Here is a 27,194-nt window from a genome sequence, read left to right as displayed (position 1 = left end):
TCAAAGCTCAGAGAGGTGGCTCTGCTCTCCCAGGCCACAGAGCTGGCCTGTGTCCAGTGTCCAAGTCTGTCCCCTTGAACTGCATCACAGTGCCCTGCATATCATCCACGGGCCACCACTACACGACAGCTCTACGTCCGCCTCGAAGAAACTGGGCAAATTATATAATTTCTCCAGAAACTGCCTAGTTTCTGTGTTTCGTTAAATCCAAGATGTCTCTGATTTAAGCTGCATTGTTATCTCAAGTACCAAGAAAGAAAAGGTGCTGTCAGTTAAATTATAACACGCCGGCAAATGCACAACACATACCAATCTTGAGATGCTAAAATGTGAAGGGAAAAAGAATGTGCCTCAGAAGCTACAAAAATCCGGTGAGTGTAAACAGGGGGGTGGGAAGCTCAGTCACAGTTTCTTAGACTGTGTGTGCACAACCGCAGGCAGTCCACGGCTCTGCGTGTGTGTGCACGTGGACACATACAACTGCCTGCTGCAAGATCTTTCTTTGCTAATAACTGATGCAATCGTGCAGATAATCACAGAAAAATGTGCTGGCACTGTCAACAAGTACCCTTGCTTGGCCAAAGGGCCAAGGATGTGCATTTACCTGACACTGTAGCTAGAGACTGTCCTGCCCACCACCTACCCGGCCAGGGCAGGTGGCCAGCTTCACCCAGTGGAGCCGCGGTCCTCAGAGCGGCCAAGCTGGAGGAGCAGGTAGGTTTGCTCCTTGAAAAACTACCAAGAACAGTCACCCACGGTGGCCGAGTGTCTGCACAGCCTGCACCTTTCGGTCTGGCCCTGCTCCTGACCTCCCGAGGCCTGCAGCCAGCCGGAGCTGCAGAACTTTCATAAGGCAGGTCATGGGCTGCCAGCAGTGGACGGGTGGCACTGCCTGGAGCTGGCTTTTCCAGCCAGGCACGGGGGCAGAGACAGGCAGACCCCAGGTGGAGGGGATGGGCAGAGGGCCACCCTCCCCGTGGCAGCTAACCATGGCGCGATGGTACAGGCTGTCTCTAGAAAGAAGGGCCAGGTGAGGCGGCATGCTGAGCCCAGGGGAGAAGGCTGCCACCTCAGAATGTGCTCTGCAGCTCCTTCACAGGTTGACACGCAGGCGCCAGGCGCTCCGGGCCCCAGAGGCCCAGTTTGTGTCTTTAAAAACACAGGCGCTAAGAAAGTAGAGCGTGTGTGTGTGTGTGTGTGTGTGTGTGTGTGTGTGTTGTTGTTGTTGTTGTTGTTTTTCTTCTTTTCAGTACTGGGGACTGAACCCAGGGTCATTCTACCTTTGAGCTACACCCCCAGCCCTATTTTTACTCTTTATTTTTGAAAAAGGGTCTTACAAAGCTGCAGAGGGCCTCACTAAGTATCTGAGACTGGCCAGGAACCACAATCTTCCCATCTCAGCCTCCTCAGTACCAGGATTACAAGCATGCACTACCATGCCCGGCTGAAAGTGTTTTGCTTCTCCTCAGGAGATAGCATGTTTTCCCCCTGCCACTTTTTTTTTTTTTTTTTTTTTTGGTGGCACTGGGGTTTCTGGAAGCCCTTCTACCTCTGGGCTACACTCCCAGACCTATTTTTTATATTTTTATTTGGAAACAGGGTCTCTTAAACCAGAGAGGCTGACTTCAAACCTGCACGATTCTCCTGTCTCCGCCTCCCAAGTGCGGGGGTTACAAGCGTGCGCCACCACGCCCGGCCCCCTGCCACTTTTCTATTTCAGCATGGGCATCTCTGCTAGAAACCCTGCTAGGCGCTAAGGCCATCAGTCCCCAGAACCACCCAGCAGCAGGCTGAGGGGACTGGAACAAAGCTCACGCACACACACCAATGCCAGACACGGTCTCGAGGGCTTCCTGCGCCTTCTGCTCCGGTGAGCTCAGCAGCCCGCCAGGCAGGTGCTTGCACCACCCTTGTGTTACACACGAGGAGACCCAAACACAGAACACAGGCGGCCCACTCTGGGTCCAGGCACCAGGACCCGCCTAACTGCCCAGCCAGTCCCCACGCGCTGCCAGTGGCGGGTCAGAACCAGCAGGCATCCCACATCATCGTGGCTCATGTTATTTTCACCATGGCCCTACAAGGCAGGCACTATCATCAACCCCATCTCACACACAGGGACACTGAAGCTCGTCCAAAGCTCCACAACTAACACACAGCAGGGCCTGGCCCCCAGCTTCCCGAAGTGGGCAAAACCGACCCCTCGAGATGCCGGAACAAGACTTACGATACACCACAGAACACAAATTTGTCACTGTGTCTTGCCATTGACTAGCTTAAAGGAGGTAGATTCCCAGAAGGGGAGATGAGTCTTTATTTTTTTTTCCCCCTAAAAAAGGGGGCAGGATACCAAATAAGTTTGTACTATACGTGCTAGACTTAGATTTTTTTTCTGGGGGAAAAAAGTTTCTTTCTGCCTTGAGGAAACAGGCCTTGGGTGACCGAATATGACTGGAAGGTACCTGGGTTTGAGGTGGGTGTGTCTCTCAGGAAAACCAGGAAGGAGAAACTGGCCCCTACTCTCTCCCCCCACCTGAGGAGGAGGGAGCAGGAGCAGAGCCCAGCGCTCCTCCCACGTCCTCTGCAGCTCGCAGCCGACTTGAAATGTGGGTCCCTTTATCTGGTGTCTGGCTCACAGGGCAGGATGGTGCAGGAAGCATCCCCACTCTCCCACACTCCAGTTGTTTACACCTTCCTCTTTTTGGTCTCTTATAAGAGAAATGCTCCCATGAGTAGAACCACAGATTATTAATAACTTCAAGAGAGCTCTGTTTTCATTTGAATAATGTTGACATGATTGGGAAAGAACCCACTTGTCTGAGAAGATGAAACAGGTTGAATCAACTAAAAATATGATCAACAGTTGGAAAACTTCCCACTTGTTAAAGGAAGCCAAGCAGTGAGGTTAGAAATGGTGGTGTTACTAGTCTTGGCCCGCCAGGCAGAACTGAGGCAGGAGGTCCCCAGTCCCCGCTGCTCCAAACCACAGTGGCTGCCTTCCCAGCCTTCCACTGACCCTCCCGGGGTGCATGAGTTTCTGGCTGTCTGCTTTTCCCTCCCTCGCCGCCTTCCCAGGTCACTGGAAAAAGTAAGGAAGTGACCCACAGGCTCCCTGGCTGCTCAGGAAGGTCCCGAAAACCCAGCACTGCGTGAAGGGCTCAGCTCCTTCAGAGCCAAGCATTAGGGCCCCTCCACCAGGGCAGCCGCGCATCCTGCGGCCACTCAAGAAGCCCAGACACACAGGTAAAGACCGTCCTGTGTAGTCAGACACCTGGCGTGAGAAAACAATGGCACCAAACAAAATCAGACAGCAAGGTGCTGCCCAGGCTTTGGGGGCCAACCCTCTGTAGCCCACCACCCCGTGCGGGCTCCAGATCACACTGCTTGGAAGTACAGTCAGGATCAGAGCTGGCAAATCTTCCAAGGGGCTGTGAGCTGGCCAGGAGAGACAGTCACATACTCGCCCCAGGCACTGGGAAGCAACCCAGAGGTCACGGAGGGCCCTGAGCCAGCACCCACAGCCAGGGGGCAGTGGGCGATACCCGCCTGGATATGCATGTGTGACACACAGCATGCTCCAGGGCCTCGGCTGGACAGACTCAGCCCCAAGCCACTGCCCAGATGCCTGCCTCTCTGGGCTCCGTAAGGGACCCAAGTGCAGAACTGTGCTCTAACTGCCCACAGGTACTGTGGGGAAGGGCACACACGGAAGCCCAGACAACCCAGGCTAAGAAAGAATCAGGACGCTGACGCGGAGGCAGGGCCGAGGGAGAGAGCCACCAGATCTTGGACAAGGAGGGGGTCCTGAGTGCGCAGGACGCTGTCCCATGGGAAGGAGATAGGCCCCGCGCAGCTCTCTGCCTGCTCCAAGGCTATACACATGCGTGTCTCAGCAAGGTGCTGTGTGGTAGACAGAGCAGAGTTTGGCAAGAAGCGCTACCATTTCCACATAGAGGGACTCTGGCTGAGGGCAGGAGGTCCACAGCAACTGCCACAGATGCCTCTTCCTCAAACCCCGCAACACAGAAGGATGAGGAGAAAGGCAATGTGCGCCATGACTTCTCATCCCAGCCATGCTGCTGTTCCCTCCCCGTTCTCCTCCTGGGACTCTTGGCTGGGAACTGGCACAGAGATGGCAGCCACCATCTCTCAGGGTTCATCCTGCCTCTGCAAGCACAGCCTCCCCTCAGTAGTATGGTGGGTCCGCCATATCAGCAAGGGTTCCACCACTGGGCCTCTGCACTTGCTGTGCCCTCTGCTTGTTCCTCTTTGGTCAAGCTGTCACCTTCTCAGTGAGAACTTCCCTGACTGCTGTCTTTAGAACCTAGCACTCCATCCTCCACCTGCGCCCCCAGCCAGCCCAGCTCCTGCACTGCGCCTCCTATCTTCCCATTGGTTGGCCTTGTCACCACCATGCAGGCTCTGTGATGGCAGGGACTCTGGTCTGTTTTGTTTACTAACACATCCCCAGCAGGGAATCTGGTGCAAATTAAGATACCCAAATATTTGCTGAATGAATGAATTCAGTACTTGCCTTGTGCCAGGCAGTGTGCTGTGAACTGGGCAACAGAAACGGGGAAGGCTCTCTGCCCTGAAATACCATCTGATGGAAGAGACTGTTGGGCCACCCTGGAGAGATCACCATGGCCAGTGCACCAGCAGGCCTGCCTGGTCACCATGCCTGTCTCCCCAGGCCCAGCTGGCACAGGCAGGAATACCCAGCAATCCAGCGGGGGACTCGAGCGGCCTTCCTCTCTGCAAGGCCGGTGATCTGATGCCATCAACACCCAGTTATAAAAGCCCCAGAGATCACCCAGGGGAAAGGAGAGAACCCTGCCCCGGGGTCCTGCCTGCCTGGCACAGCCGGGGCACGTGGCCCACTGCTTATACCAGGTGGACCAGGCAAGAACATTTCCTTTTCAAAGCACAATGAGCACCGAGCCAGGCCAGAGGATGGGGCGGGCGCTGCCCGGGCTGCCTGTGCCCCGGCCCGAGAGGCCTGTGTTCAGACTGCCCACCTGCGGTTTCCCCGGGAGCCCCTCCCACTCCTTCCACTTCCTCCTTACCCCACCTACAGTGCACAAGGCAAAGCGCCACGGTGCAGCCCCACGCAGCAGGATGGATGGTGAAAAGGTCTTCGGTGTAAGAGGCTGCCGGGAGGGACTGGCAGGCTCAAGGAAGGCTTCCAGCCACCATGGGGCTGGGAACAAAGAAAGGCAAGTTATGAGGCCCCAGGGGGAAGGGACTGGGAGGCCATGCAGGTGCCAGCAGATTTTGGGGAGGGACACAAATGGTCAGGAGGACACCTGCCCAGTGTGGTCTCCCTGGGACCTCTAAAAGAGATGCTAGCCTCCAACCTGTTATCCTCCTACCTCAGCCTCCCAAGTGCTGGGATCATAGGCATGCATACACTGCTCCGGCTTCTCGGTCCTTCTAATTTCTTCTGCCTTTCTTCCCTCACCTGACTAAATGTCCTTTTCAAAGACAGGCTCCAGGCAAATTCTCTGGAAAGATCTGTCTTGGGGCAAAGGTCACGACTCCAGCCAGCAACTTACTTGGCCGGTCAACCATCCCTCCCCTCGGGCCCAATCTTATCTCTCCCACTAGCCTCAGTCATTTGCTGTACTCCCTCCACCTAAACCCAGGGTCCCCACAATCCCAAAGCTGTTCTCTACCAGGCATTTGCCCGAGCTGTGCTAACTACATGCCCTCACCCCACATTCTTCACTGGCTCCACTCACTCCAGCAGGCCACAAGGACCTCCGATGGCCCAGGTCAACCTACCCAGGCAGCAGGGGAGTTAAGCAGAGCCCTATTAGACCGAGGTATTCAAGGTCCCTCATGGCCTGCAAACACCTTCAGGGCAGGGAAGTATTCCATGAATAAAATTCCTGGCATAGAATCACTACTTTGTGGATGCCAATTAATCAGGGTGAGGTGTGAGCCAGCACATGGGGAGGCTGGGGCAAGACCCTTCTGCAGAGCTGACCCCTACCCCCACTTCTGAGCCTAACGGGGAAGTCACTGTAACCAACATTCGCCTGGGGGAGGGCCCTGGGGTTGTCCCGGGGAATGTGCCACCTGTCTCCACTCCACTCTCCACTGCAAAGGGAGGGCAGAGGTTTGGTTTGGCACTCTAAGGCCTCTGCTGGCCGCAGAGGTGGGAACCCAGACCCCTCACATTCCTTGAGGCGGCCTATAAATAAGTCAGTCAATGAAAACTGGCATGCCCCTCAGGGCCCAGGGATGTGTCATTTCTAGCCCTCTTCCAGGAGAGTGAGGCCAAGGAGATGCAGAAACAGGGAGGAGGTGACACTGGCAGGCTTGCAGCGATGGCAAGGAACAGGGTCCAGGGCTGCGTGGGGGCCATCTCCCCACAGAACAGGCTGTTCTCCAAAGGCTGAACGGCCACGGCCTCCGAGACACTTGTCGCCTGAAGGGCAGCGACGGTGTCAACAACTACCAGCAAGACGGACCGTGGGTTCTGAGGGAGTCTGCGCACCCCCACAGCCAGAGCAGCATCTCGCTGAGAAGCGAGGGCTGTCCCCAAACCCTGGGAGGCTCTCTCTCCTGACCTCGAAGAGTTCCCTGAAGGGAGGAGGGAAGCCAGGAAACAAGCACCGTGCAGAGCCAAGACCTACGGAAAAACTTCGCCGCGCACGGTCCCCGTGGGTACGGCGGAGCCCGGGCAGGGCGCGGAGCCACAGCGGCCCCGGGGGGCGGGGGGCAGGGCCCGGGATGGAGGTGCGTGGGCGCAGACAAGCCCCCTTCCCAGCCCACGAGGTCCCCTGTTACACTTTCCGAAACTGCGCCGCAGAGGTCGCGGCCCCGTCCGGGCGCCCGGAGTCCGGCTCCCCGCACCTGGGCTGCGGGGCGGGGGGCGGGGGCCGGCCGAGGCGGCGGCGCAGGTAACCCGACCTCCCGGCCGGCGGGGCCGGGCAGCGGACACTGCAGGGCAGCGCGGCCGCAATTCCGCGTCGCCCAACTTCCCTGAACCGCCGCCGGCCGGGCAGGTGCGCCTGCCGCAGCCCGCGCCCCCGCCCGCGGCCGCTTACCTGGCTCCCGGGAGCCGGCGGGGAGCGCATCCCCCCGCCCGCCGCGGGCCGTCCTCGGGAGGCGTGCGGAGCCGGCGCGGGGCGCGCAGGACGGCGGCAGCCGAGCGAGCTCGGTCCCGCCGCGCCGCGCAGTCCAGGGCAGGCCCCGCCCCCGCCCCGCCCCCGCCCGCGCCGGTTGCCGGGAGACCCGCGTGGGCCGAAGGCGCTCTTTGTATCAGGGCGGCGGTGACGTCACGAGGCGCGGGGCGGGGCGGGGCCTCGCGCTGGGGGCGGGGCCGGGGCCCGAGCCGCTCGAGGGGCGGGGCCCAGGTGGCTCCGCCCACGCAAGGTAGGGGCAGGTGGTTGAGGCGGCGTCGACCAATGGCGGCAGGGCCTCGGGGTGGGCCGGGCCGCCGGGCGCCTATCCGGTGGAGCTCGCCTGGGCCCGCCCGAACCCGCGCCGCCAGGTTCCTGCGGCCGGCGACTCCGCGAGGCTGCCCCGCACGCCGGCAGGTTCCGCGCCGCCCTCACGCTGGCTGTGGCCGCTCGGCTAAGAGATTCCAGCCAGCGCTCCCCGACTCGCGCCCCTGCACCCCAACGAAGGCCCGCCAAGCCTTTCCTAACACAACACCACTGTGTCCACCGCCAGCCCGTCTCATGGTTCACAAATCAACTTTTATCCTGAACCTTATCTACAACTTTTCCAGTCTTTACATGTAAAGCTAAAGCGTGTGTGTGTGTGTGTGTGTGTGTGTGTGTGTGTGTGTGTGTGTTACTGGGGATTGAAATCGGGGGCGTTCTATCTCTGAGCTTCATCCTCAGCCCTTTTTTATTTTGTTTTGAAACAGGGTCTCCCTAAATTGCTGCGTTATGTAATTTGGGAGGGCAGATTATCTTCCTGACCAACTGGCTCAAGCCACTTTGACCATCCCTGAATCCTCCCTGTCCAGTAAGGTGGCAAGACCCTTGGGTGTGGGCAGGATGGGTTTGGCAGCTGTATGTTTTGATCTGGCACACGCCCTGCCCTGCAACAAACTGCTTCCCCAGGCTCTTTGCTCCCAACTTCCTTCTTTCCTGCTAATAAATTCCCGCCTGTCCCGCTATTTACCAAAGCAGTGCTCTCTGGGAGCACTACGGCTCCCCGACCTGCCTGGAACTTTCCCAAAGGGGCAGCTTAGTTACAGGGGGACCTCCTGGCAAGGGCTGCCTAAGAAAGGACACTGGAGTTGCGGGGATGAGACGAAAACTCCATTACCCCCGCCTCCTCTGAAATGATAGTTCCTTGGAGCTGCTGAACTGAACTCTGGATCTGTGGGCAGAGGCCACGTTCTGTCCACCCCCGCAGTCCATAACACACAGGAGCGCTGAAGTGTATCCTACAGGACCCGGCTTTGGTCCTGGAACAAGTTACGTTACCAAGATGCAATGGCACAGCCCACCTCAGAGGGTTCTGAGCACCCTAGCACAGAGAGCGCACTTAATTTTATGCCCTCATGGAAGGTGTGGTACCCAAAAGAGCCCAGGCACCGGGGGCTGGGCTCTGTCAGTTTTTCCAGCTCCACCCTGAAACCTGAACTCAGCAGCCTCTCCGGTTTTAGGGTGTGGCTAAGTGGGGAGATCTTAGTTTCCTTTCTTCCCTTCTGAGTCCCAGGTCACCCTTAAGGACCACTGGGCTCCCAAAAGCAGGTCACCCGCGGGCAGGACCACCCAGAACTGGGGAAGAGAAGCAGAAACTTAAGGCCATCAGCGATTCGCTGATCCCGGCTCTCAGCCTAGATCAGTGAAGAAAGTCAGACCCTGCAGGCCCCTCCCACCTTACCGAAAGCAGCCTGGAGTTTCCAGAGCTCTACGGTGGGGGTGGTGACAGTGGGTCTCTCTTTCTTTTTCCCACAGGTTGTGGGGGTGAGTATTTATCCTGCAAAGCAGAGTGTCCAAGAAGACGAGTCAGATACATTGGATACTTCGATGTTTGAAGCCTGCCTGGGTCTACTTATCACAGGGAAGTCATTAATATTTTCGGAGCAGGTATGTTGATGCACACCTGTAATCCCAGTACTTGGGAGGCTGAGACAGGAGGATCTCAGGTTCCTGGCCAGCCTCAGCCATTTTGCAAGGCCCTTCACAACTTATTGAAGCCCCATTTCAAAATAAAAGATAAAAAGTAGTGCTGGGGGTGTGGCTCGGGGTAGAAGCCTCGGGGCTTAATCCCAAGTATTACATATATATTATTTATATATATATTTATCATTTACATAGTTTTGGGCCTCAGTTTTTTTCTTTTTCTTTCTTTCTTTTTTTTTTTTTTTTTTTTGGTGGTACTGGGGTTCCTGGAAGCCCTTCTACCTCGGGGCTACACTCCCAGACCTATTTTATATTTTTGAAACAGGGTCTTTTACACCAGCGCGGCTGGCTTCGAACCTTCGCAATCCTCCTGTCTCTGCCTCCCAAGCGCGGGGATTACACCCAGCCTTGGGCCTCAGTTTCTACCTCTAGAGAATAGAAATGACATTTCCTCTTTTAGTTGTATCAGAAGTTGAAATGAAATATCAAATAAGCGCTTAGTACAGTGGTTATTGGGCTGCAGGCACTCAATCAGTAGTAGCTCTTGGTTATTCCAGCAGCATGAGCAAGCCTGTCTGATCACTGGTTATGTGCACGGTGCTGGAGGCAAAGGCCATGTCCTGGCAGCACCACCTTGTAGCTAAATGACCCCAGGCAAGTTTAATTGCCAGTGTCTCCATTTCCCCATCTGTGAACTGGAGATAATAGTAATATGTACTTTAGGATGATTGTGAAGACCATGTCATCAGCACCCATAAACTACTATAGGCAGAGCCTCCTACATAGCAGGTACTCAATAAATAGTAGCCATTACTAATTATCATGATGGCGAGAGGCCGGGAGGAAGAGAGGTGAGAATTAGCACCTGGAGCAGCTTGGGGGAGAATTTAGGAGCCTGGCTTTTAGGAGAGAGCTTGGCACCTGCCAAGAGTGTTCAAAGAAGCTGTAATGGGGGGGGGCAATGACTGTGTTTGGGGCACAGGATTGGACACATTGTGAGAACCAAGGACTCCAGGCCAGGTCTCAAAGCCCCTGGCTAAATTAGACTAAGAGGGAGTTGACAGGAAATAAAGTCCTGCCTCCTGAGCGCAGTACCCCCACCACCACTGAGAACGGGGTTCAGTGGGGGTCTTGAATTAGCCTTCCTGGTTCCTTAGCATAGCTGTGTTGTAGATGTCATGGAATCAACCCATTTTGAGCTAGGGAGACTAGATAAGCATCTAATGTATTCTTCCTCATTTTATGGATGAGAACACTGAGGCTTAGAGAGGGCTGGGGATTTGCCCAAAGCCACAAGGTGAGATGTCCATGGAGGAAGGACTGACATGGAGGCTCCTGATTGCCAGTGCAGAGCCTTCCCCTTCCTGCCCTGGTTTGAATTCTTGACTGATGGGTGAAGACGGGGAACAGGAAGGGTAGCAAGTTGATTTTTTCATCTTGTCTAGCACTGTGATTCTCCTTAAAAGTATTTTTAAAGAGAAAGAACAGAGCCGGGCGTGGTGGCGCACGCTTGTAATCGCCGCGCTTGGGAGGCGGAGACAGGAGGATCGCGCTGGTTCAGAGCCAGCCGCGCTGGCTTAAGAGACCCTGTTTCCAAATAAAAAATATAAAATAGGTCTGGGAGTGTAGCCCGTGGGAGTGTATCCCGGAGGTAGAAGGGCTTCCAGGAACCCCAGTACCACCAAAAAAAAAAAAAAAAAAAAAAAAGAGAGAGAGAGAGAAAGAACAGTCTCATCACAAACAGAAACCCTCTTCCAGAGAATTGCACCTGACAATAATGTTCAGGTATCGGTCACTCTGATTAATTCTTCTTATGTCATGAAAGTGATTTTCCTGTTTCTGTTCTGAGAACACTACTACTGGATGCCAGAGTTGGATGGAATAGATAGAATATTAGCACACAGGAACCACATCCTCCAGAGACCACTGGGCAGAAAACACAAGAGCAGCTGGACAGGGTGCCACACACCTGTGATTCTCGTACTTGGGAGGCTGAGATAGGAGGATCACAGGTTCGAAGCTAGCCTCAGCAACTTAGCAAGACTCTGTTTTCAATTAAAAAAAAAATAGGGCTAGGGGAATAGCTCGGAGGTAGGATGCCCCTGGGTTTAATCCCTAGCACCAAAAATAACTTCATAAGTAAGTGAGAAGAGCTCTTTGGGGCATCATATCTTGTTAACATTAGCTGAGCAATTGGTGCCCACCAGCATTAACCAAGAGAAAAGAGAATGCCAATATACATGATATCAGGGCTGGAAACAACATATCTGGTCCAGCATTTCCCCCAAACAGGCCTTGAACCCCACAGGGTTCTGTAGAGACATTGCAAAATGAAAGGGGTGCTCCAGGCAGGTAAAAATAGCTCCGCCTCTGTCTGTTTTGCAGGGAGTCGTCCACATGGGATTTCATGTGAACAAAGAGTGTTATGGTGTTAAAGATGTCTTAAGTCACTGGTCTCCTGTAACCACTCATTTCCTAGACAGAGAAACCAACTCCACCTATGGGAAATGGCGCCTCTCCTCACAGCGACCCAGTCAGTTCGTGGAGGAGCCGGGATCAAAGCCAGGTCTCCCCACTCCCTGTCAGTGCTCTCTGCGGCAGACACCAGTCATTAACCAGGACCGTCTCATCAGCCAAGCCCGGCCACACAGCAGGGCTTGGTTCTGTCCACACGCATGCCTGGATGTTGTTCCTGTCGGACAAGGCATCACTGGCCACTGCTCTGGGCAAAGTGACCTCACCACAACTCTGCCCTGTCCCACCTCTCTCTAGAAGGCCCTAGGCTCCATGCTCAGAAAACCTCAGCTATAGCGGGGTGGGGTGGCACTTGCCTGCAGTCCCAGTACTTGGAAAGCTGAGACAGGAGGATCATAGATAAAAGGGGCTGGGATTGTAGCTTAGAGGTAGAATGCCCCTGGGTTCAATCCCTAGTACCACAAAAAAAATAAAAAAAAAAAAACCACCCTCAATCAGCATTTGGTGACTGAAACAGTGGCTCTGGAAAGGGAGACAGGTTCCAAGCGAGCAGACAGGACCTGGAGGACTCGAGCAGCGTTCCTGTCCCACCACGGTGCCAGGGCCTGTGTCCGTTCTCTGCCAAAGAACTGATAGTGTCAGTGTTCCCAGACTGCAGAGCACATGAGAATCACTTGGGGAACTTAAAAATTTCATTGTGCCCCATAGCAATTAATGCAAATATCAGGGTAAAGCTAGGTGTTACCTTTTTTCCCCCTTAATACTAGAGATTGAACATGGGCATCCTACCTTTGTGCCCCAGCACTTTTTAAAAAAAATTTTGAAACAGGATATCCCTAAGCTGCTGAGGCTGGCCTCGAACCTGTAACCCTCCTGTCTCAGCCTCCCAAGACTGGGATTACAAGTGTGCACCACCACATAAGATTAGTACAGTTTTGTTTTTGTTTGTATGTGTGTATGTGATACTGGGGATGGAACCCAGGAGAAGTCTACCCCTGACCTACACCCCCAGTGCTATTTTTCAGTTTTATTTTTGAGATTGGATCTCTAGGTTATGAAGGCCCCACCAAATTGAGGCTGTCCTCAAACCTGTGATCCCCCTGTCTCAGCCTTCCAAGTACTGGGATTACAAGTGTGCGCCACCACACCCAGCATTCCGCATAGTTTTTTAAGATCCAAGGTTTGGGAACTGCTCTGAGGACAGTGGGCGTTGGCAGGATCACAGGTGAGGCAGTTGTTCAGAGGTTCGGCCCACGGGCTCATGCTCACGCAGGCGTGGATGTTAATGAAGATCACTTGGGTTAATGAAGGTCTCCGTGTCAGACCCTGTCCTAGTGCTGGGGATACAGCCGCGATCAACACAGTGTCCCGGCCGGTTCTCCTGCGGCTGCCTTTCCGATGGGGGAAGTCAGATGATGGATAAGCACATGGGTTAAGAATATACAGGATACAACCCAAGAAGAAAACCAACACAGCAGCTACTCAAGAGGCTGAGGCAGGAGGGTCGCAAGTCTGAGGCCAGCCTGGGCAACTTAGTGAGGTCTGGTTTCAAAATAAAAAATGAAAAACAAAGTGCTGAGCTGGGAGTGGTAATGCGTACCTGTAATCCCAGTGTTTGGGAAGCTGAGACAGGAGCATCTTAGGTTCATTGTTAGCCTCAGAGACTTAGCAAGGCCCTCCACGACTCAGTAAGACCCTGTTTCAGAATAAATTAGGGTTTAGGGTGCAGCTCCGAGGTAGAATGCCCCTGAGTTCAGTCCCCAGTACAGAGAGAGAGAGAGAGAGAGAGAGAGAGAGAGAGAGAGAGAGAGAGAGAGAGAGAGAGAGAACGTGAAAGAAAGAATGGGCTAAGGATATAACTCAGTGGTAGAACACCCCTGCATTCAATCCAAGGAAGGAAATTAAAAAGGAAGGATGGGAGGAAAGAAGAAAAGGAGGAATACAACTCAGGATTAGGGTGAGAGAGACTAGAGCTGAAGGAATTTTTTTGGCACTGCTTTTGCTTCAGAAAAGGGCACCTGGCACCTGTCCCTGTCCCTGACTTCCTCCTGCTCTCTACAAGACGGTTCACACCTGACCTGACAACCCGCAAGGTCCTACCCACTGCCCCACTTGACTTTTTCCCTTCAGCTACTTCTTTTCTTCTTCTTTTTTATTTTTGTACTGGGGATTGAACCCAGAGGCATTCTACTTCTGAGCTATACCCCCAGTCCTTTTTATTTTTATTTTGAAACAAGGAATCTCTAAATTGTGGAAGGCCTCATTAAGTTGCTGAGAAGGGCTATGGACCTACAAAGCTTCTGTCTCGGCTTGCCAAGTATGGAGATTATAGCTGCCTATTTTTTTTTTTTTGTATTGAAAGTTGAACCTAGAGGGATTCTACCCCGAGTTATACTCTAGCCCTATTTTATTTATTCATTCATTTATTTAGAAACAAAGTCTCAATAAATTGTTGAGGCTAAACTTGTGATCCTCCTGTCTCAGCCTCCCAAATACTAGGATTATAGGTGTACACACCATACCTAACTCTGGCTTATTTTTTGAAAGTCTCACTAAACTGCTGAAGCTGGCTTTTTTTTTTTCCTTTTCTTTTTTCTTTTTTCTTTTTTTTTTGGTGGTACTGGGGTTCTTGGAAACCCTTCTACTTCTGAGCTACACTCCCAGACCTATTTTTTTAAATATATATTTTTATTTGGAAACAGGGTCTTTTAAGCCAGTTGCGCGATCCTCCTGTCTCCACCTCCCAAGCGTGGGGATTACAAGCGTGCGCCACCATGCCCAGCTGAAGCTGGCTTTGAACTTGCGATCTCCCTGTCTCAGCCTCCACAGTAGGGCGAGATTATAGGTAGCTGGGCTTATAGGTGGCACCACTGCTTCTCTGCATCTGTGATCTTCACTCCAGCCCTCCCCCTCCTCTGTGGGTGCTAACGACTGACCCAGGCCTGGCCAGCAAGGGAGCCCTCAAGGATCACACGTGTGTGGTGCCAGGGCCTTCAGTCTTGTGAGGGGGAGTGTGAGGTCACGTGGAACAGTGAAGAGAAATTCAGAGACCAGAAGACTGGATTGAGGCCAGGCTCTGCCAAGAACTAGCCAGGCACAAGCCACTTTGCCGAGCCTGTTTCCCCCTCAGAGGAAGAGTGTGGCCAACTTGCATGACAGGGATGTGCATTAAAAAAGAAAATGTCAGCCGGGCGTGGTGGCGTACGCTTGTAATCCCCGCGCTTGGGAGGCGGAGACAGGAGGATCGCGCAGGTTCGAAGCCAGCCGCGCGCGCTGGCTTAGGAGACCCTGTTTCTAAATAAAAATATAAAATAGGTCTGGGAGTGTAGCCCAGAGGTAGAAGGGCTTCCAGGAACCCCAGTACCACCAAAAAAAAAAAAAAAGAAAAAAAAAAGAAAATGTCAGCACACGTTTGTAATCCCAGCATTTGGGAGGCTGAGACAGGAGGATGGCGGTTCACGACCAGCCTCAGCTACTTAGTGAGGCCCTCCGCAACTTAGTGAGACCCTGTTTCAAAATAAAGAATAAGCCAGGCATGGTGGCGGATTGTGTAGGGTCTGAAGCCAGACTCAGCTACTTACTGAGGCTCTCAGCAACTCAGTGAGATCTGTTTCCAACTAAAGAATAAAAAAATTAGGGCTGGGAGTGTGGTTCGGAGGTAGAATGTTCCTGGGTTCCATCCCCAGTACCCCCCACACACACACAAAAAAAGAATAAAATAGGGCTAGGGGTGTAGCTCGGAGGTAGAATGCCCCTGGGTTCCATCCCCAGTACCACGAAAGAGGGAAAGAGTTGGGGGTGGGGGGGAGGAAGAATAGGAAAATGTTTTACCAATTGATGTGTGTGTGTTACTGAAGATTAAACCAGGGTCATTCTACCTCTGAGCTATACACCCCAGCCTTTTTTTATTATTATTTTCATTATTATGATTTTAAACAGGGTCTTGCTAAATTGCTGAGGCTGGTCTCAAACTTGTGATTCTCCTGTCTCAGCCTTTCAAGTACTGGAATTATAGGCAAGAGCCACATATTAAGCATGTGTGTGTGTGTGTATGTGTTGCTGGGGGTTGAACCTAGGAGTATTCTACCTCTGAGCTATACCCCAGCCCTATTTTATTTTTTTTGGAAACAGGTTGCTGTCTCATTAAGTTGCTAAAACTGGCTTCAAACCTGCAATCTTCCTGTCTCAGCCTCCCAAATACCGGGATTATAAACCACCATGCCTGGCTCATATTCATTCTTTTAAGAATTATTACCTGGGCCTGTGTAGACATAAAATCACAGAGCATTAAAGCTAGAAAGGGAAACTGAGGCCCAAATTAAAGAGATGACTTGCCAGGTATGGTGGCAGTATACACCTGTAATCCCAGCTACTTGGGAGGCTAAGGCAGGAGAATGGCAAGTTGGAGTCCAGCTTCCGCAATGTAGCAAGACTCTGTCTCTAAATAATAAATACATAAATAGGGCTGGGGTATCGCTCAGTGGTAGAATGTCTCTGGATTCAATCCGCAGTATCACAAAAGAAGAAGACGACTATGTTGATAATTGAAGAAAGGATTTATCCATCGCCCCAAGGCTTGCTAAAGGCAGAAGGAGCCATACCAGCCCCAGAAAGAGGAGATGGCTGAGTCTACTGGGTATGCTGTGCTAACTCCACTCAGGTGTGAGTCCCAGGTGAGAACTGACTTCCCTGCCTTCCCAAGTGAGAGCACACTATCCTCTGCTTTGTGATCTCCATGCGGCAAACACATGCTCTGTCAGGAGCGCGTCTTATTGTCAGGATGGGCCTCTTGTCAGGTCCCCTTCCAAACCGTGACTCCCAAGGACAGGGTCTGTGTCTCTGGTGTCTTGGGCTCCGGCTCCCAACGTGTCTGGCACAATTAGTCACTCAGGGAACCTGTAGCCTCGGTGGGGCCGAGAGTCACACAGCGGAGAGTGGGGTGTGTGTGTGTGGGGGCAGCTTAGGCATGCATTACCAAGGACCGTTTTGGAAGTTCCTGAGCTATGCCTTTGAAAGGGGAGGGCCAAGGGTGTGGGAGGGGCCTCCTTCAAGATCAGTGCCCTCTTCCCACAGTATATGAGATCTCAGCTCTGAAGACTCTGCTCTGCCTAATGGGAGACCTGGGCAGGAGCCTGGAGACCAAAGGGAGACCATTTTCCTAAAATTTATTAATAACAGCTACCATGTGTGTGGGGGGCTAAAGAGTACTGGGGATGGAACCCAGGGCCTTGTACATGCAAGCATTCTACCACTAGTTACATCCCCAGCCCTTCTTATTTTATTTTGAGGCACAGTCTCACTAAGTTGTCAAGGCTGGCCTTGAACTTGTGATCCTCCTGCCCCTGCTTCCGTAGAGCTGGGGATTATAGGTGTATTCCACCATGCTCAGTTAGCTGCCAGTTGTTGAAGACCTACTATGTGGCAGCCACTTCATTTCTCCTCTTTTGTTTTAACCCAGCAGTCTTGGAGGGTGGATGTTACCGCGCCCATACTGCAGATGCAGAAGGGAAGGTGGCACGGCCTGGGCAGCAGGGCCAGGGGTCACCTAGATCTGGGTCTGCCCTTGGGCTCCCTGCTGCCTCTCTTATTACATATTCCGCTTATCAACAGCAACTGGAATCGGCTGGGAGGTAGCAGAAACTGATTAATAAGGCTGAGAAGACCGTGGGCAGCCAAGGGCCTCCCTCTGCTCTCTGTCATCCTGGGGCGCGGGCGTCCACCGCCCAGCTTAGCAGGTTTTAATGGTTGCAGGTCACATGGGGCCTCTGGGATTCGCCCACATACAGCTCCATGACACAGCCTGGGGAATGTCTTGTCTTGTGGGTGCTCTGCTCTGGCAGCCTGTTGGCCCAGCTGCTGGTTAGAGCTGAGGGCAGGGCCGTCCCTGGTGCTGACTTGGTTTCTGCCTCTTACCCCCGTTCCAGGGGACACATCCTGGTGTTTCCCTGGTGCTACTGGATAAGGTGTTCAGAATGAGGCCAGGGCTTTGGGAAAAAGGGCAGGAAGTAGTATTTGTTGCTTTCAAAAACATTGCTGTGGAGCTGAACGTGGTGGTAGAGGTCTATAGACCTTAAGAACTTGGGAGGCTGAGAAAGGAGGATCACAAGTTCAAGGACAGCCTCAGAAAGTAGTGAGACTCTCAACAACCTAGTGAGGTCCTGTTTAAAAATAAAAATAGCCGGGCGTGGTGGCACATGCTTGTAATCCCAGCATTTGGGAGGCTGAGACTGGAGGATCGCGGTTCGTGGACAGCCTCAGCTATTCAGTGAGGCCCTCTGCAACTCACTGGGCCCCTGTTTCAAAATAAAGAATAAAAAATTGGGTAAGGGGTGTAGCTCGGAGGTCAAATGCCTTTGGGTTCCATCCCCAGACCCACAAAAAAATAAAAATAAAAATAAAGTAGGGCTGGGAGCATAGTTTGGAGGTAGAATGACCCCTGAGTTCAATCTCCAGAACCATTAATTAATTAATTGGGTTGAGGGTATATCTGGGAGGTAGAATGCTCCTGGGTTCAATTCCCAGCACAATAAATAAATAAATAAATAAATAAATACATAAATACATAAATACATAAGCTGAAATACTCCTGGGTTCAATTCCAGTACCCCCAAAAAATGTTTTGTGGTACTCTCATTCTGAAGCAAGAAAGGTCAAATTGAAGCTCTGTAGTCAAACTGGCAAGTGAACTTGCTGTCCCCAGAGAGGCCTCAGAGCGCCTCAGCAGGGAGAAACCTGCCCTTGTGAGCTGGGTTCGTAAAGGCTGGCTTTGGACAGACCTGCTCACCTAACATTTAGCAGCACAAGGACTCAGTGTTCTGTGAGGAGCATGCTTGGAAAACTCTGCACACAACCCCCTACACACACATACCCAACACACACAGGCCAGTGTAAAACCTTCCTTTTAAAAATATAATAACAACAAATGCCTTCTGTGTACTCATTCTGTCTGAAGGGCCTCCCATGATACAAACTTACTTCTGACAACCCCATGAGGCAGGTCTCATCCCCATTGCACAGATGGGGGCAACGAGGCTCACAGGGGTTGCTCAAGGACATATCAGCAAGTGGAGAGGAGCAGGGTGTGCAGCCAGGCAGCTGGCTCCCAGGACTGCACCCGACCATACATCAAGAGAGACTTGGGTTGGTCAGATAACTTCCCCAGAGCAGCCAGGGTAGAGTCAAAGCCACTCATCCATCGGTTCCTAGTTCACTCATTTACTGAGAAGACATTTACTGGACAGAAACTGCAGGCTGGGCACTGCAAAGCCATGGTCACAGACCATGGTGACTTTACATCCTTTTTTCAGTCCGAAGGACTAATATACTAAAGGGTTTGTAATTCCACTTTGAAAGCAAACACAGATCCCCGCAACCATCTCCAAATTATCTTGGTCATGCCGGAGTAAAAAACACTCTAAATCTAACACAAACAGTCACCCTGGAAGGCAGTGGGGATGGGGAGACAGCGGGGGGCCTGGGGCGGTTCCCACTCACCGGCCTGTCCAGGGTCATCCCCTGAATAAACAGGAGGCCCAGTGTCAACGGACAGGCTGGCCTCTTGTCTGGGGGCACACACCTCCTCCGTGGCTCCCTTCAGGGCTGGACCCCACAAAGGAAAACCAGAGGCGCCTGGCCCAGGACACTGAGCCAGTGTTCCTCCCACTTAGGAAAAACCACAGCCGGTATCAGCTTGGTGGCTGCGTCCCAGGCCGCTGAAGGGCTGCCTGTGTTCAGGTGGAAACTGGAGAGTCCGAGCCCAGAGGAGGCCGGTACAGGGGGAGGGAGAGGTCACCAGTTCCGTAAAAAGAAACCATTTTTCCAAGCCAGGTCCTCTGCCATCCCCAGAAGACCACGAGGTCACGTTCGTGGCTGGGAGGCCCCTGGTGCCCCAGCAGCACGAGCTGAGCCCCGGCTCTGCTCACCACCGTGGCTTGCCCAGCCTCAGCCTGGGTCTCTCCCTTGGACAGCAGGATTAATAATGGTAGCACAGTCCCCTCTTGTTCTGTGCAGTAGCTACGCCCCGCTCAGTTGCCGGGAACGCTGATTCAGTGAAGAGTGCGCAACTGCTCCTGGGGGAAAAACCGCGTTTGATTCTTAGGAGCCTCCAACCACGTGCTTGCCAACCAGTCAATACCTAACCTTGTTTTATGCGTGTCTCTGTTTAAAGACACCTTATTTAGTAGCTGTTGTTGACTCATTAACATCGAAGTCACTGCCAACCGCAGGGTACCTCAGACTGCCTGGGACAAGCTTACTGCTTGCTGGCGTTTTCTCCACAGGGCACATCGCGGCCTCCTCGCACTTGGGAATACTAGCCGGCACTAGGGGACTGTTTGAAATAGCAAAACCACCAACAAAAAGCACCAAGATGCAGGAAACATCAAATGGGCATGGAGTAGACTGTGACGAGGATCCTTGTTTTCATCATGAGCCGAAATGGCAAAGCTGCATGTCACCCTCGGCTGGCGACACACGAGCAGGCAACCGAGATCGTCTCCACTCTGAGCGCGACTTGAACCCACGAAAGCACCATGAAAGCACCGCCAGCTCCAGTTCGGGGGTTCCAGACACATTTCAGCCATGGGGTCAATTCTCAAGTGAGGATTAAGGACCTGTGTCCTAGGGTTGAGGGAGACGGAAGAGCCTTAAATAACAAAGTGCATGAAGAACTTGGCATAGCAATAGCTAGTAAACGCCTTCACTGTTGCTATTATTACTTGCTGAACACGCTGGGTCTTGATACCCTGGCTGTTCCCTGTCCTTGCGCTTTCCCATCTCACGAAGCCCAGGCTTTGAATCATGCACACGCCAGGTGCCAACCAGAGACCTTCAGGTTAGGCTTGTTCCCTTGTCCTCATCGCCAGCACGGCTTCCCCCTGTTCACAATGGTGCCTCCTAACAACAGAAGAGCCCTGCCTCCTCTTCCCACCAGGTCTCACGCCCACTGCACAGGCGCGGCGCCATGATGTGATCACAGGTGGACTCTCGGTGGGCCCTGGACCACCCCCTTGGAGGGTGCTTTACTCCTCGGTCCACCCTCCCTGGTACCTTCTGCAGCACTGATTTCTCCATTTCCACTCACTTCTCTCCCCACCACACATGCTACACCTCCAGCCTATTTTTTATTCTTTATTTTGAAGCAGGGTCTCACTGAGTTGCAAAGGGCCTCACTAAGTAGCTGAGGCTGTCTGTGAACTGCGATCCTCCTGTCTCAGCCTCCCAAATGCTGGGATTACAAGGGTGCGCCACCACGCCCGGCTAGTCTCTTCCTTTTCTCTTTTCTTGGGTCCTCATCTAACTGTGGCTTCAATCCCATTGGGCACCGATGCCTCTAAACGTCTCTGTCCAGCCTGGGCCTCCACTGTGCTGCAGACTCCTGCACCCACCGGCCCTGGACAAAGCTGAGAGGTGTCTAATGCTTGGCCCTGGGAGGGTGCAGGGAAGCCAGAGGGAGGAGAGAGAGGTTCATGGCACCTGTACTGGGATTCAGCAGATCCTGTGGGGCCTTGAGCTGGGGTGAGCGGCAGGCTGCAAATTTGTTCCCCAAAGAGGCAAGGGGGCAGCAGGGCATGGTGGCATACGAATGGAATGTAATCTCAGTACGTAGGAGGCTGACACAGGCTCACAGGATCAAGGACAGCCTCAGCAATGTAGCAAGTCTCTCAGCAACCTCCTGAGACTTTCAAAAACAAAAAATAAAATAGGGCTGGGAGCAGAATGTCCCTGGATTCAATCTCCAGCCCCCCCTCCCCCCGCCACAAAGGCAAAGGCAAAACCCTTGAGTCCCCACGTGGCCCGGCCATGAGATGCAGGTGGCCCCTGGAAGGGCCTGTAACCTTGGGCCAAGGCAGCCCCTCGGCCCTGGGAAGGTCCCGACTTCCAGGTGGAGACAATGGGGTGCTCACCACATCATGCAGATGGTCCAGTTAAGATATTCCAAACCTCAACGCCAAATTTCCCATTGAACCTGCTGCTTCTTCCAGTCTCACCCCACCCCACCTCAGCAAATGACACTATCATCCTCCCACCCCCACGGGAGCTCAGGTGATAACCTCAGGAGTCCCACTGCTCTCACCGCCCGCCACCACCCAGACCAAGTGCCCCCTCCTCAGTCCTCATCTACACCACCAACAGGTCTTGCCTCTTCCCAGCGGAAAGCCTCGCCTGGCCTCACCTGCACTGACCTGCACCTCCGCCCGATCCTCCCCACCATTCTTCCCCTCCCCCACACTGCCGCTCTTTTGCTCATTCCATTTATTTATTTGTGTGTGTGTGTGTGTGTGTGTGTGTGTGTGTGTGTGTGTGTGGTACTGGGGATGGAACCCAGGAGCACTCTACCTCTGAGCCACACTCTAGCACGATTTCATTCTTTTATTTTGAAATACAATCTCCCTAAGTTGCAGAAGACCTCACTAAGTTACCGAGGCTGGCCATGAACCCGAGATCATCCAGTCTCAGCCTCCCAAGTACTGGGATTACAAGATGCGCCACCACGCCCAGCCTTCTTAAACCGTCCTCAGAGTCCGAAGGCCTCTCTCACCTCTAGGCACCTCCATCTGCACCGCTGTCCACAGCTCATGTCACCTGCCACCTCCGAGAGAAACACCCCCACGTCACTCCTTCTCTGGGCATCAGTGTTTTTGAGCAACTTAGCTCTATCTGATTTCCATTACTGACTGTCATTTTGAAGCAGGGTCTGAAGAATAAAAAATGGGGCAGGGGGTGAAGCTCAGAGGTAGAATGCCCCTTGGTTAAATTCCCAGTACCTAAAAAAAAAAAAAAAAAAAGCCAGGTGTGGTGGCACATACTTGTAATCCCAGTACTTGGGAGGCTGAGACAGGAGAATCAAAGTTAGCTGAAAGCCTTAGTTATTTAGTGAGGCCCTCTACAACTTAGCGAGACCTTGTTTCAAAATAAAAAATATAGTAGAATACCTCTGGGTTCCATCCCCAGTATGGAAAAAAAAAAAAAAACTGCACACACATTTAGTAAAATGATTACTGCAATAAAATGAATTATCATCAACTTACACAGTTATGCATTTCCCCTTATGGCAAGAACAGCTATAATTAACCCATTAAGCAAAAATCCTGGATGTAATAGCTATTACCAGCAACAGGCCTTGTTTTGTACACTAAATCATTGCCCTTGTTTATCCTGCTTGCTTCTTGGAATTCTTTGACCTGCCTCTTCCCAGTCCCACCTCCACCCATTCCTGATAAGCAGTTTTATTCTCTATGTATTTGAGTTTCTCTCTCTTTCACTTTTCACTTCGGTACTAGGGATTGAACCAAGGGGTGCTTTGCCACTAAGCTAGGTCTCTAGCCCTTTCTATCTTTTATTTTGAGACAGGGTCTAGTTAAGTTGCCCAGGCTGGCCTTGAATTTATTTATTTATTTATTTATTTTGCGGGTCTGGGGATGGAACCCAGGGGTATTCTACCTCCGAGCTACAGCTCCTGCCCTATTTTTTTATTCTTTATTTTGAAACCGGGTCTCACTGGGTTGCAGAGGGCCTCACTAAGTAGCTGAGGTTGTCCTCGAACCACGATTCTCCTGTCTCAGCCTCCCAAATGCTGGGATTACAAGCGTGCACCACCACGCCTGGTTTGGGCCTTGCATTTACAATCCTCCCACCTCAGCTTCCAGAGCAGCTGAGATTACCTGGGGCCTGCGCCAACCACGCCCTGCCCCTTCTCCTTTAAGATTCCACAGATAAGTGAGATCATGTGGTGCTTTCCCTTCAGAGTGAAGCTTATGAGGTTACCATGACTCAGCTTCCAGGCCAGCGTGACCACCCGTCACCCCCAGGGCAGAATCGACCTCTGCCCCTCAGGCTCGGAGCAGCTGGGCTCTCTTCCCGGCAACGGCCTCAGGTGGGGAGAAACAAGGTGCTTCACTTACGCCAACTTGAGTGCCAGGTGAGGGGCTCGACCTTCACATCCTACAACAGTGCTCACGCCTGCGAAGTGGGGACAAAAATACCCTCTCCACAAAATTGTTACTTAGTAGGTTCCACACACCTGGCAGAATGGATGCACCTTGCAGATACTTAAGCTTCAGTCTGAGCAGGGCGTGGCATATGTTTGTAATCCCAGTACTTGGGAGGCTGAGACAGGAGGGTCACAAGTTCAAAGCTAGCCTCACCAATTTAGTTAGACCCTGTTTCCAAATAAAAAATAAAATAGGTCTGGGGGTGTAGCCCAGAGGTAGAAGGTCCCTGGGTTCCATAAAAAAAAAAAAAAAAGAAGTTTCTGTCCTAGTCCAGCACGCCAGTAATCCCAACACTAGGGAGGCTGAAATGGAACTGCAGGTTAGAGGATAGGACTCTCAGCAACCTAAAGACACCCTGTTTCAAAAAAGGGGGGGGGGATACCTCTGCATCCATGGCGCAGAATCACAGAGAGCCTGGAGTCCCGGGTGGAGGAAGGAGAAAGATGGGGCTCATTAGTGAGGTCTCGGCAGCTGCAGAAGAGACATCCAGCTCTAACAGGTTGTGCCCAGTGCAAGGGATTGGGTTCTGTTTATGGCAATGAGGACATTTTCTTTGGATATCTAGTTCTGTAACTTTCAGATATTAAAATTTGTATATGTTTTATAGGAAAAAAAAAACAAAAAAAAAACAAAAAGGGGGGATAGAGATGTATCTTGTAGGTAGAGTGCTTCTGGATGCAACCCCCAGTAATCCCCCCATAAAAAGAGGCTTCTGTGCCTGTGTCTCCACCACAGCCCACCTGTTAGGTACTTGTTTTCCTCCGCTGATGAGAGCTACGCATCACCCCTTGCCCCTTCTCCCGGGCTTATGGGGAGCACTGAGATAAGCTTGTTCCTGGGTATACGGGCTCAATGCTTAGGGACCCTGCTTCCTCGCTTGTGGTTTGCACTCTGACGTCTCCGTGGTCTGAGCGCATCGCATCTGCTGTCTCTCTGTGAGCACCTGGGGCCTCAGTCACCCTTCCAGGAAGCAGTGAGCCTCCGGAAGGGCAGGAAGCCCGGAGAGGGCAAGGTGTGTGCAGACACGCTCAGGTTGCAGGGGCAGGAGGACCGCCGCAGGGGCTCCAGAGTCTAGGAGACCATTTTTGGACATAGATACTCCAGAGAGGCCACGGGCGCTGTGTTGAGGGTTGGGCTAGGTGTGTGTGTGTGGGGGGGCAGAATCAGTGCCGCCAGCCCTGGGCTTCCTCCTCTCCAGCTGTGAGGGGGAGGAGGCCAGACCTTGTGACCTCTGAGAAGGTCCTGAAGTCCCTTGAGCCTGTGGGGCACCCCTGCCTGTGGCAGCCCCAGGGTGGAAGGGACAGCTCGAAGTCAGGGCAGTGGAGGCTGCGACCCTGACTCTAAATAGTGCCTGCCCGCTCAGGTTAAACTGTTTTTTTCGCCTGGTCTTCATGGTCTCATCCAAGCTTGTCAAGAGGACCAAAGGAGATGATACTAGTGTCTCAGAGAGGCCTTCCTTCATAATCCTCATTGAATTACGTCCTAATTTTTCTTTCCCCTAGATATGGCCTGGCTCCTCATAGCCGTTGTCAGCTCACTGGGAATCGTCTGTTTGTTGATCCGCTGGATGTCTGGTGACCCGTCCCAGACCAAAAGCTGTAGGAGAGGCCACTTGCCCGCAGTGCTGGGAGGAGCCGCTGGCCCCTCGTGAGCAGTAAGCACTGGGCGGGCTGATGAACGGATGGGTCAAGCGCCAGCGTCCGCAAAGTCCTGCATCCTTGCTACTTGGGTAACTCAGGAGAGCCGTGTGGAGAGGATGGTGAAAGCCCCACATTGGAGGGAATTACTGTGTGCCAGGCCCTGTCCAAGGGCTCCAGGAGTGTCAGCGCACTCCACCCTTTGCACCAGGTGGGCGTGGACACCCCTGCATTTACCATGGAACAACCAAAGCTTCCAGGCCCTCCTGTGCTCAGGGGATCCTGTGTTCAGAGGGATGGTTTGTCAAATTTGTATAAGTAAGACATGCTGAGATTCTTTTTCTTTTTCTTTTTCTCTTTTTTTTTTTTTTTTGTACTAGAAAATAAACCCAGGAGCATTCTACCTTTGAGCTATACCCCCAGCTTTATTTCACTTTTTGCTTTGAAACAGGGTCTCACTAAGTGGCTGAGGCTGTCCTTGATCCTGGGATCCTCCTCTCTCAGTTTACCAAGTACTGAGATTGCAGGTGTACATCACTGCACCTGCCCTTGGGCTGATTTTTTTTCCCCAGTACTGGGGATTGAACCCAGGGGCATTCTACCTCTGAGCTATACCCCCCAGCCCTGTTTTTTATTCTTTATTTTGAAATAGTGTCTCACTAAGTTGCAGAGGACCTCATTAAGTAGCTGAGGCGGGCTGTGAACCTCCATCTTCCTGTCTCAGCCTCCCAAGTACTGGGATTACAAGCATGCACTGCCAAGCCCCACTGGGCTGAAATTTTTTACCTTAAAAAGGGCTTCAGGGCAGCGTGGTGGTGCACGCTTGTAATCCCCGCGCTTGGGAGGTAGAGACAGAAGGTTCACATAGGTTCAAAGCCAGCTGAGCGTGCGCTGGCTTAAGAGACCCTGTTTCCAAATAAAAAAGTATAAAAAAAAGTCAGGCATGGTGGCACATGCTTGTAATCCCAGCATTTGGGAGGCTAAGACCGGATGATCACGATTTGCGGACAGCCTCAGCTACTTTGTGAGGCCCCCCCACAACTTAGTGAGACCCTGTTTCAAAATAAAGAATAAAAACTAGGACGGGGGTGTAGCTCAGAGGTCAAATGCCCCTGGGTTCCATCCCCAGACCCGCAAAAAAAAAAAAAAAAAAAAAAAATATATATATATATATATATATATATATATATATATATATATATATATAATAGGTCTGGGGGTGTAGCCTGGAGGTAGAAGGGTTCCATCCCCAGTACCACCAAAAAAAAAAAAAAAAAAAGCTTCACACATGCCCGGCCCTGCATATGCCTGTGATTCCAGTACTTAGGAAGTAAGACAGGAGGATTGCAGGTTTGAGGAAAGCCTCAGCAGGTAGTGAGACTCTCAGCAACCTAGAAAAGACCCTGTTTCAAAACATAAAAAGGTAGGGCTGGGAGTATAGCTTGGAGGTAGAACGCCCCTGGGTTCCATGTCCAGTACCGCCAAAAAGAGAGCGTGGCTTCATGCAATGTAAGAACTTCAGGCCCTGCACACTCAACCTGTACCCACCGAGTATGCACTGTTCTCCCATTTCACAAATGAGAAAGCTGAGACTCAGAAGGACAAAGTCCCCTGCCCAAGAACATTCAGAGTCAGGATTTGAGAGCGGGTCTGCCTGTCTGCAAAGCCCTTTCCACCTTGAGCAGGCGTCCCAGATACAGGGAAAGAAGCTGGACTGTGGTAGGCGCAGGTGTGGCTGTGGAAGGGCAGCTTTGCAGCCCTGTGAGATTCTGAAGGTGGGGGTCAGGGATGGAAGGAAGGTGGGAGGAAGAGACTCTCTGATGAGAAGGGTCCCAGTCCAGAGCTGGCATCCCAAGCACCAGCTATTTGGCATGGCAGTCCTGCCAAAACTGACCATCTCCTCCCCCGCCCAGCCTGGGTGACCCAAATCTATTGTTTGCCTTTCCAGCTTCCGGAAGCACCAAGTACAAGCTGCAGTGGACCAGCCCGGCTCA

General features: G+C 52.5%; 1 protein-coding gene across 3 annotated transcripts in view; it reads right to left on the bottom strand.

Moving 5' to 3' along the window:
* RAB11FIP4 (RAB11 family interacting protein 4) overlaps positions 1–27,194 on the bottom strand; it is a gene marked incomplete at both ends in the record, with an annotated part of 126,897 nt that overhangs the window by 28,421 nt on the left and 71,282 nt on the right. For 2 of the 3 annotated variants that reach the window (XM_080712142.1, XM_080712143.1), the window contains one exon: positions 7,056–7,085. The exons of the other annotated variant lie outside the window; for it this stretch is intronic. In XM_080712142.1, the coding sequence (XP_080568268.1) occupies positions 7,056–7,085 (30 nt within the window). Of the gene's footprint in view, positions 1–7,055; positions 7,086–27,194 lie in introns of those variants that run through there. 3 annotated transcript variants of the gene reach the window in all.

The sequence above is a fragment of the Muscardinus avellanarius genome (genome assembly GCF_963383645.1).
Source record: "Muscardinus avellanarius genome assembly, chromosome: 16".
In the NCBI taxonomy this organism is placed as follows: Eukaryota; Metazoa; Chordata; class Mammalia; order Rodentia; family Gliridae; genus Muscardinus; species Muscardinus avellanarius.
Note: the sequence above shows the minus strand (reverse complement) of the source record. Positions and strands in the feature narration are given on the sequence as shown.